Source organism: Larimichthys crocea, chromosome XIII (genome assembly GCF_000972845.2).
Source record: "Larimichthys crocea isolate SSNF chromosome XIII, L_crocea_2.0, whole genome shotgun sequence".
NCBI lineage: Eukaryota > Metazoa > Chordata > Actinopteri > Sciaenidae > Larimichthys > Larimichthys crocea.
Genome location: NC_040023.1, coordinates 48,693,388 through 48,704,361, shown reverse-complemented (window position 1 = coordinate 48,704,361; position 10,974 = coordinate 48,693,388). Strand labels below are relative to the sequence as shown.

Here is a 10,974-nt window from a genome sequence, read left to right as displayed (position 1 = left end):
GAGAACAACAAAACACGGACAACAAAAACAAATAACTCAAACACCCTCATACTACACCCATCCAGTGAGAAACAACTAAGGGACAAAAGCAACCACACAACCCCTCCAAATCACAACCCCAACACCACGTCTAGAAACAACACGATCAACAACCACAAACCCCTACACATAACAACCAAACAACCAGGACTGTAAACAACACAGACAACAACCTACAAAACCCCTCACATCAGGAGGAACACAACGTGAGAAACAAACAGAGACAACACAACAAAAACCCCCCCCCTCACATCACTACCTCACCACCTGAGGAAACACACGGACGGAACCAACACAAGCCCCTCACAATCACAACCCACACCGTGAGAAAAAAACAACGACAAACAACCACTAACCCCGCTCAATCACACAACCACATAAAAACCGTGAGAAAAACACGGACAACAACCACAAACCCCCTACCTCTCAACCAACACACCGTGAGAAAACACACGAAAACAACACAAAACCCCTCACATCACAACCCACAAACCGTGAGAAAAACACGGAAACAAAGCCAAAACCCTACATCGAAAGAAACCGTAAAAACACGCCACCCAAACTCACATCACAACAACCTGGACAAAGAACAACTCGAAAACGAAAGAAAATTCGCAACACAACGAACACACGACCAATGCACTCAGAGAGGAGAGGGGAGAGAGAGAGAGACGAGAGAGGAGGACAGAGAGAACAGAGGAGAGAGATGAAGACGAGACAGAGAGAGAGAGAGAGAAGACCGAGCGAGACAGAGACAGAGAGACAGAGAGAGAGAGAGACGGACAGAGGAGACAGAGAAGAGAGACAGAGAGAGAGCAGAGAGGAGACAGAGAGACAGAGACAGACGAGGACAGGAGACAGAGCAGAGAGACAGAGAGAGAGACAGAGAAGAGAGAGACAGAGAGATTTTGTTTTTTAAAAACAATCCGTATTCTTTACCTTAAAAATGACGCAGCAGAGAGTTCCCTCTAACTGAACACAGAGCCTCTTGCCACCCCACATCTTCACCAATTCTGCGCTTTGTCGGTTGAGCTCTAAAAACTGAACTCTACCTGATCCGAGCTGCCAGCAGCCCAGTCACCATGGACACCACGTCCTCTGTCCCCTGACCTCGTACCTATGTGTCTCTGTCAGATGCGAGCTTGGCTGTCCCTGAGCCAAGTTTTTATCTGTGTGGACAGATTTCTTTTTCTGACAATAAACGTGGCCCAAATAAAAAGACTAAAAGACAAACACCTCACCTATAGCCTGAAACCCCGATGTGTAGGTGCCCTGAACAAGCCTCTACTGGACCACTGGACAACAGAGATGGAAGGACTGTCTCCGACTGCGACAGAGAGACAGAGAGAGAGAGAGAGAGAGAAGTAGAGAGAGAGAGAGAGAGAGACAGCAAGAGGAGACAGAGAGAGAGAAGAGACAGAGAGAGAGAGAGAAGGACAGAGAGAGCGAGCAGAGAGAGAGAGAGAGAGAGACAGAGAGAGCAGAGAGAGAGACAGAGAGACGAGAGAGAGAGAGAGACAGAGAGAGAGAGACAGACAGAGGAGAGAGAGAGGACGAGAGAGAGGACAGAGAGAGAGAGAGAAGCAGAGAGAGGGAGACAGACAGAGACAGAGAGAGAGAGAGCAGAGACGAGAGAGAGACAGAGAGAGAGGACAGACAGAGAGAGACAGAGAGAGGACAGAGACAGAGAGAGAGAGCGGACGAGAGAGAGAGAGAGCGAGAGCAGAGCGAGATAGAGACAGACGAGAGGACAGAGAGAGGAGAGACAGAGAGAGAGAGGGACCAGGAAGAGACAGAGGATAGAGACAGAGAGAGAGAGAGAGACAGACAGAGAGAGAGAGGAGAGAGAGCGAGCATCCGCATCCGATACCGGGAAACATTGAAAATATACAGAGGAACACTCAGAACTAAAAGGATGCAGCATGCACAGCACCAACTGAACGAAATCGAAGAGTCCATTGACTCAAATGATTTCTGGAAAAAATGGCAAAACAATCAGTAAACGCACACAAAGAAGAATTGGCTATCAAAATGTTGAAATGTGGAAACAACACTTTGAAAACCTGTATAATACTATTACACTGAATCCGGCCCAAAATGAACTCCTGAACAAATTATTAAACTCTGGACTCCAGTCGTTAAAGACAACCAGAACCCTTTAGATTACCAAATTACTGAAAAGGAGCTACTAACTAAAATCCAGGCCCTACAACCAAGGAAGCCGTGGTTCCCGATGGCATTTTGATGAAATGCTGAACATTTAACAGCAAAATTCAACATTGCCATATTGAAACTATTCAACCTTGTCCTCAACTGGGTATTTCCCTGACATCTGGAGCAAAGGAATCATAACCCAATCTTAAAAATGGAAAATAATATTTGACCCAAACATTACAGAGGCATATGTGTCGGCAACTGGGGAGGTATCTGCAGCATCCTAAACAGCCGACTGCAAGGACTCCTCAGCGAACAGAACGTTCTGAGCAAGAGTCAAATTGGGATTTACACAACGACCACCGAACGCTGACCACATATCTACACCCTTCTACACTCTCATTTAACAAACATGTTTCATCAAAAACAGAACACATTTTTCTCTTGTTTTGTAGACTTCAAAAAAGCATTCGACTCAATCTGGCACGTGGTCTGTTCCTAAAGTAATGAAAAAAGTATAGGGGGGAGAATCTATGACATAATTAAAAACATGTACATAAATAATAATGTGCTGTGAAGATCAACAACATGGAAAACCGATTTCTTCCCCAAAGCAGAGGGGTGAAACAGGGCTGCAGTCTCAGCCCCACCTGTTTAACATTTAGATTGATGAACAGTTGAATATCCCTGGCCTCGCTCTCTCTGACACAGATATTAAATGCCGACTTTTGCAGATGATTGATACTGTTAGCTCCATCTAAAGAGGCCATTACAACAGCAACTAGATCTCTGCAGAACTTCTGTGAGACCTGGGCCCTGACAGTTAACCTAGGCATCTGTCTTCCAGAAACAACCCAGATGTCAGGGAAACCAAACCAAAAGTTCTTACTGGGCTCTGCTGACATTGAACTCACACATAACTACACATATTTAGACTCAAAATTGCTCTACAGGAATTTAATCTGGCCATTAATGAACTCAGGACAGGGAAGAAGCTTTTTCGCCTTAAAGAAGTCCTCAGTTATTGATATACCCGCTAGAATCTGGCTCAAATACTCCACTCTGTAACTGAACCCATTTTACTGTATGGTACTGAGTATTGGGGCCCTCTTACAAATCAAGACTTTGAACAAGGACAAAACAGCCAATAGAAAGCCTGCATACTGAGATCTGTAAGAGCATTCTCAGAGTCCAGAGGACACCCCCAGTAATGGATGTCCAGCTGAATAGGACATTTCCCCTTTAATTCGGATCCAAAAAAGAGCCATCAAATTCTACCAACACCTCAAAGCCAGCGAGCCCAGCTCCTACCACTACAAAGCCTGCAAGCCAAGAGGAGAGCAAAGAAGGGAGTCCCCTCAGCCAGCTGGTCCACCGGATCACGCACCCAACAGCTCAGGGCACCAGACCGCCCTCACACAATCCGGCCCCCACCAAATCAGAACTAAAGAAAAAGACAATTACATCAACTATTGGACATCTGCAACCAAAACACAAAGCAACTCCTAAACAGACGATACTCATGGCAGATTTCTGAGCTGTGCAACCGACCCAGACTGGGAGACGTTGGTTACAGACTCAGCAAACACAGCCGGACAGAGACAGAGACGAGCACAGAGACTGAGGACACAGGACAGAGACAGAGACTGGACACAGACAGAGAGACAGAAGACAACAGGACAGAGACACAGACACAGGCAGAGACAGAGACACAGACAGAGACACAGACAGAGACAGAGACACAGGCAGAGACAGAGACACAGACAGAGACACAGACACAGACAGAGACACAGACAGAGACAGAGACACAGACAGAGACACAGGCAGACCTGGCTGCCCAGAGAGGACAGGCTGTGCACCCACTGCACACAACGCGAGGTGGAGGACTGCTGCACTTCTTAACCTCCGCAGCTTACAGGACATTAGAGACACAGACTGTGGACACAGAGGGACTTTGAGACACTGGGACCCCACCCAAAAACTCCCCGACCTGCTGGGGGAGTCCAGCATGTGCACACATAGCTGGAAGATTTCTGTACTGCTGCGACCAGAGAAGGACGTCCAGAGGACAAGAAGGACGACTGAGACCGTCCTCCTGCTGGACATAATGAACTTTGTACATATTGATGATTATTATTGTTATTTTATTGTTATTATTGTTATTTTTATTATTTTTATTATTTTGTTATTATTGTATTATTGTTATATTATTTTGTATTTATTATTATTATTATTATTATTCTATTATTATTATTATTTAATATTCCTGTATTTTATGTTAAAACATTTATCTGTGCTTTTTGTTGTTACACACTTTGGCAATGTAAACATGTTTCCCATGCCAATAAAGCTGAATTGACAGAGAGAACTAAGGGATGACCTGAGCCAGCACTAACTATAAGCTCTATCAAAGAGGAAAGTCTTCAGTTAATACAATACAGTTTTTTTCTTTGATGAATCACCTGAACTGACTCTGTGTGTGTGTGTGTGTGTGTGTGTGTGTGTGTGTGTGTGTGTGTGTTTCTGTGTGTGTGTGTGTGTGTTTCTGTGTGTGTGTGTGTGTTATGCAACTGTATGTTTGTGCAGCAGCTGTGTTGTTTCTCAGTCTGATAATAAAAACTTGCTAAAGAAACTTTGACATTCACACTGAACGTTAAAGTTTGTTCTTGCCGAGTCGTTCTGGATTGAACTGAATTTATGTTTTTTTATTACTCGATCAGATTTTTTATATTTTGAAGATTTTCTTTTTCAAATATTGAACTGTCCCTTTAACACCGAGTCTAAGTTTAGCAGAGCTGCTGAAGATAAGACGCTTCCACATCAGTATAAATAGCAGCCAGAGGTCGGACGGGGAGACAGACAGACAGACGGGGAGACAGACAGGTTATGATGCTGTTATTGGTGGTTCTGTTTGGTGTTGCCTCGGCTGCGAAGGTGAGTGTGATGTCATCAACATGTTTTTAATTAGTTTGAACGTGAAAAATGAAGAGTACATAACATGAAGTATTTGTACATGAAGTATTTGTACATGAAGTACATGAAGTATTTGTACATAAAGTATTTGCATTAAACTGTTTTTTGTACCAGGCTGTAAACATGTTTATTTCTGCTGTGAAGTTGGACATTTGGACATGGGGACTTATGGAGACTGACTCACTTCTGGAGCCAGCCTCAGGTGGACGACCTGATAAATGAAGAATTCAAACTGCTGAAATGTGTGTGTGTGTGTGTGTGTGTGTGTGTGTGTGTGTGTGTGTGTGTGTGTGTGTGTGTGTGTGTGTAGTTGGGTGTCGTGCAGACCGAGGGTGGGCAGGTGGAGGGGCAGAGTCACCGGATGGGGCTGTTCAGGTCCGTTGATGTCTTTAAAGGAGTCCCCTTCGCTGACGTCCCCGGAAAGTGGGAAAAACCAAAACCCCATCCAGGATGGAGCGGTAACTGAACACATACACACACACCTGGTTGTACAGGTGTACTCTAACATGTCATATTTAAACTGTCGTGAATAAGTTCAGAAATTTAAACTTAGCATGAACACTGGAAGCAGGCCTAGCTGTGTTTGTTTGTTGTTTCCAGGAATCCTGAAGGCGACTAAATATCGGGATCGCTGCCTGCAGGTGACGCTGCTGCAGACAAAAACCCAGGGCAGCGAGGACTGTCTGTACCTGAACATCTTTGTTCCACAGGGACGAAAATGTACATAACACACCCAGAACAGGAAGTGATACATATGAAGCTTGATCATGTCATAATAGCGTCTACTGTTGTAACCACGTGATCTGACCTCCATCTGTCTCCGTCAGTGTCCACCAACCTCCCGGTGATGGTGTACCTGTTCGGAGGAGCCTTTCTGTTGGGGGCGTCCAATGACGTGGCAATCCTCGGAGACTCGCTGTACGACGGGAAGGAGCTGGCCGACAGGGGCAGAGTCATCGTTGTCACGGTGAACTACAGAGTCGGAACAATGGGTTTCCTGAGCACCGGAGACTCCCGACTGCCAGGTACAACAACAACACCAACACCAACAACAATACCAACAACAACAATACTACCAACATCAACAACACCAACAACAACACCAACAACAACACCAACACTTACCAACAACAACAATACTACCAACAACAACAATACTACCAACAACAACACCAGCACTACCAACAACAACAACAACAACAATACTACCAACAACAACAACAACACTACCAACAACACCAACAACAATACCAACAACACCAACAACACCAACAACAACAACACTACCAACAACACCAACAACACCAACAACATCAACAACACCAACAACATCACCAGCAACATCAACAACACCAACAACACTACCAACAACACTACCAACAACACCAACAACATCAACAACACCAACAACACCAACAACACCAAAAACATCAACAACACCAACAACATCACCAGCAACACTACCAACAACACCAACAACATCAACAACATCAACAACATCAACAACACCAACAACACCAACAACACCAAAAACATCAACAACACCAACAACATCACCAGCAACACTACCAACAACACCAACAACATCAACAACATCAACAACACCAACAACACCAACAACACCAACAACACCAAAAACATCAACAACACCAACAACATCACCAGCAACACTACCAACAACACCAACAATACCAACAACACCAAAAACACCAACAACACCAACACCAACAACAATACCAACAACAACAATACTACCAACATCAACAACACCAACAACATCACCAGCAACAATACCAACAACACCAAAAACACCAACAACACCAACAACACCAACAACATCACCAACAACACCAACAACATCAACAACACCAACAACACCAACAACACCAACAACATCAACAACACTAAATTCTCTCCTAAATCTCTGTTTCACTCTGTGAGCACAGCCGCAGTGTTTCGCAGTATTTTATAGTATTGTTGAGTATGTGATAGTATTTTATAGTATTCTTGAGTATGTGATAGTATTTTATAGTATTTTGGGGTCAGCCCGGGATCTGGTGCCAGCTGGGGATTTCCCAGCATGCCTCTGGTCAGTGTTAGCAGATAAACTGCAGCTGTTAGCTTAGCTGCTCAGAGCTCGTCCACAGATTCTCTGATTTCTGTTTTTTTTCTTTTTAACAATCTGCATATGCAAAATGGTTGAACAGGAAACAGGAAACAGGTGACTGTGTTTCCTGTCAGGTAACTATGGGCTCTGGGATCAGCACGCTGCCATCTCCTGGGTCCGCAGGAACATCGAGGCGTTCGGAGGAAACCGCGACAACATCACCATCTTTGGCCAATCAGCTGGAGCCGCCAGCGTCAGCTTCCAGGTCAGAGGTCAAAACACTGCTGCTGGGGCGGTGCTCAGCTGGTAGAGCGGCCGTCCCGTGTGTGAAGGCTCGGTCCGTGCTGTGGAAGCAGAGGGTTCGAGTCCGTCCCGCGGCTCTTCCCTTGTGTTATTCCCCGTCTCTCTCTCTCTGTCCACGTTCTGTCGCTCTTCAGCTGTCGGTCAAATAAAGTTTGAAAAGGACAAAACAAATCCTTAAAAACAAAAAAACACTGCTGCTGACAGGAAGTCCAGACGGATTATGAAGGAAACAGAGAGGGAGGAGCTTAGAGTCTTTACCTGTCTTTACCTGTCTGTCTCCTCAGATGCTGTCTCCTTACAGTAAAGGGTTGTTCCGTAGAGCGATCTCTCAGTGTGGTGTCGCTCTCAGTCCATGGGCTCTGCAGAGGCAACCGATGGCGCTCACCAAGAAGGTCGACGACACTCGCCAACACTCGCTGATTTAAAGTGGGATCAGACCCAACGCGTCCTGTAGCTCCTTGTTACTGAAGCGTTGTGTGTTTTTGTTCCTGCAGATCGCTCGTAAGGTCGGCTGTTGGAGAACCGACGTGGACGAAATGGTCACATGTCTGAAGATGAGCGACCCTGTCGGTCTCACCATGGCGGGAAAAATCGATGTCCTGCTGATTCTGGGAAAAGGTGAGACCAAACAGACGGATGGTACTGACTGCTTTAATGGAGCTGAACCTCGTGGGTTCACAGCTCAGTGTCCCGGTCCTCCCTGCAGGTGTGGTCATGGATCTTCTTGAACTGTCTCCGGTGGTCGATGGTGACTTCATCCCGGATGAGCCGAGTCAGCTGTTTCACAACGCGGCTCAGTTTGATTACCTGGCCGGGATCAACAGCATGGACGGACACTTCTTTGCTGGAGTTGACGTTCCTTCGATCAACATGAAGAACGCCACCACAGTGTGAGTACCGAAACACCGACCCAGGAGGGCCCGGGACAGATTCTTTGGATGCTGAGTCTGTGAAAACAGGAAGTTGATGAGTCTTGGTCGGTGTGGTCGTGTCTCCTCAGAGCGCAGGTGAAGGGTCTGCTGGCAGGCCTGACCAAAGAGAAAGGGAACGCTGCCATCGACTCGGCCTACAGCACCTACACGTCTCACTGGGGTTCGGTTCCGGACCAGGCGGTGGTAAAGAAGACGGTGGCCGACATTGAGACGGACTTCCTGTTCCTGGTTCCCACTCAGATCGCCCTGCAGCTCCACGCCAACAACACCAGGTGAGCTCTGATTGGTCCGACGACGTTTAAAGTGATACGTTGAGTCCTGACCATGATGCACCTGTGTCCTGATGTTTGTCCCTCAGTGGCGCCCGTACCTACTCCTACCTGTTCAACATGAAAACTCGTATCCCAGGATTCCCTCGCTGGGTGGAGGCGGAGCACGCCGAGGACTTGCAGTACCTGTTTGGTAAACCCTTCTCCACCCCACTGGTCTACTTCCCCCGACACAGAGACCTGTCCGGGTACATGATTGCATACTGGACCAACTTCGCCAGGACCGGGTAAACTCCCAGCATGCACTGCAAACACACAGGTCGACACATCCAAGTACAAGCAGGTCAGACTCTGGTTACACACCAGGCCAGTAAGGACCAGGTCTTTACCAGAGCAGTGATCCAAACTACACTGCTACTCAGTTTGGCCCTGAAATAACCTTTGTCCTCTGTAAGCAGCCGAAACCGGTCTGAACTGGTCTGTCACAGTCTGAACTGGTCTGTAGCAGTCTGAACTGGTCTCAAACTCTCTTCCTGTCTAGTGATCCCAGTAATGGTGACAGTAAAGTTCCAGCTCCGTGGCCCGCCTTCACCAAATATCGCCACCCGTACATGATCATCAACAACAAGATCAGCAAGTCCTCCATCAGGTACTGTACTGGACTCTGCTGTTCCTCAGTTTGGATCAGTACTGCTGCACTTTGCTGAACTTTATACTTTCAGATAGAAACATGGACGATGCTTTTAATGTCGTCTCTGTCGTCTTTTTAGCTACGACCTGAGATCGTACTACGTTGACTATTGGACCAAAACCTACAGCCTGCTGCCGACGATCAAGAGGGACCAAGAAGAAGAAGAAGACACTGCTACTGTTTATTAATATACAGAATGGATTAATTAATAAAGATCTTAATGAGAATATGAAGAACAACAAACAGCTGTTACACTGTGTACTCTTCTTCTCTGAAATAAATGAAGCTAGACAGTCTGCAGGGACGTCACGGAGACTACGTCCAGGTTTTAGACAGTCTGCGGGGACGTCACGGAGACTACGTCCAGGTTTTAGACAGTCTGCGGGGACGTCACGGAGACTACGTCCAGGTTTAGACAGTCTTTTTGAGTTTTGAAATAATTCCACAAACATTTCATTAAATCATTATTTATGTTTTATTTGATAAAAACACTGGATAAACGTTTAATATTGATTATTAGGATGTTTCGTTTAGTTTGAACAAACGATGATGACAGCGTGGTGCGTTCAAAGACAAACCGAGCAAACATGGCGGCAGTCAAACAGAATCGATGAAAGTGACAATAACTGATTAGCGGGAAAACAAAGAGCTGAATAATGACATCACTGTCCGTCAAACGATGACATCATCTCGTCTACATCACCTTCACCGTCACATTGCTGCGCGGTGAATCCTCCGTCTGCTGCAACCCTCTGTGGTCGTTTGGGCACGGCGTAGTCGTCCGCTCGAGGGTTGTACGGGTACTCGTGACCTTTAGGGTCAGCAGCTGTACCCATGATCCTCCAGGCGTCTCCTCTCACCTCCTCAGGGTCGTCGTACACGGAGGTGGGAGGTTTCTCTGTGGCGTCGATGGCAGTGGCGGCGGCGGCGCAGCCTTCAGGTTCGTCGTAGATGTGCTCCACCTTCCTGTAGGTGGGCTCTGCGGCGTGAGCGTCGCTCGGGAAGATGTTCCTGATCTTCATCTCGTCGATGCTGTCGTAGAGCGGGTCGGTGCCGGGCTCGGCTCGGTGGACCTGATGGGAGATGTTGGTCATGACGTTCATGGCGATGGTGTCAAAGGGGAGCGAGTACTCCGGCTCATGGGCGACGAGAGGGGGTGGAGCCACGCTGCCGCCACCGCCACCACCGCCGCCACCGCCACTCCTCTTCTCCCTCTTGGTGCTTCGCTTTGAGGGCTGCATGGTGATCTGGGAGTACGTCTGATTTGGGTTCTGGTTGGGCGCAGGGTTGGGTCCGGGGTCGGGGGCAGGTTGAGGCAGCGGGCAGCTGGAGATCATCTTCACCTGGTTCTTTCGAGGGACAGGGACGCCGCGAGTGTCCAGAGTCAGACTCTTCACGCCGGTCAGAGCTTTGTCCACCGGAGGCTCCAGACGAGTCTGAGGACAGAAGACAGACATGTCAACAACACACACACACACATATATATATATATATATATATACATAA

The 10,974-nt window shown here is 47.0% G+C and overlaps 2 protein-coding genes across 2 annotated transcripts in view; one reads left to right on the top strand and one right to left on the bottom strand.

Moving 5' to 3' along the window:
- Nucleotides 1–5,020: 5,020 nt before the first annotated feature.
- Nucleotides 5,021–9,713, top strand: LOC113747281 (bile salt-activated lipase-like). Its single transcript, XM_027286429.1, has 12 exons — nucleotides 5,021–5,127; nucleotides 5,477–5,624; nucleotides 5,767–5,886; nucleotides 5,994–6,191; nucleotides 7,408–7,538; nucleotides 7,861–7,968; nucleotides 8,071–8,194; nucleotides 8,283–8,466; nucleotides 8,577–8,780; nucleotides 8,867–9,064; nucleotides 9,319–9,426; nucleotides 9,548–9,713. The coding sequence occupies exons 1-12, from the start codon at nucleotides 5,080–5,082 to the stop codon at nucleotides 9,654–9,656; spliced, it is 1,680 nt and encodes a 559-aa protein (XP_027142230.1). The 5' UTR covers nucleotides 5,021–5,079; the 3' UTR covers nucleotides 9,657–9,713.
- Nucleotides 9,714–9,924: 211 nt separating this feature from the next.
- The window catches only part of dok2 (docking protein 2), an 11,593-nt gene continuing 10,543 nt past the window's right edge, over nucleotides 9,925–10,974 (bottom strand). Inside the window, exon 8 of the mRNA XM_027286428.1 lies at nucleotides 9,925–10,904. Coding sequence (XP_027142229.1) covers nucleotides 10,131–10,904 — 774 coding nt within the window. The 3' untranslated portion in view covers nucleotides 9,925–10,130. The remainder of the gene's footprint in view (nucleotides 10,905–10,974) is intronic.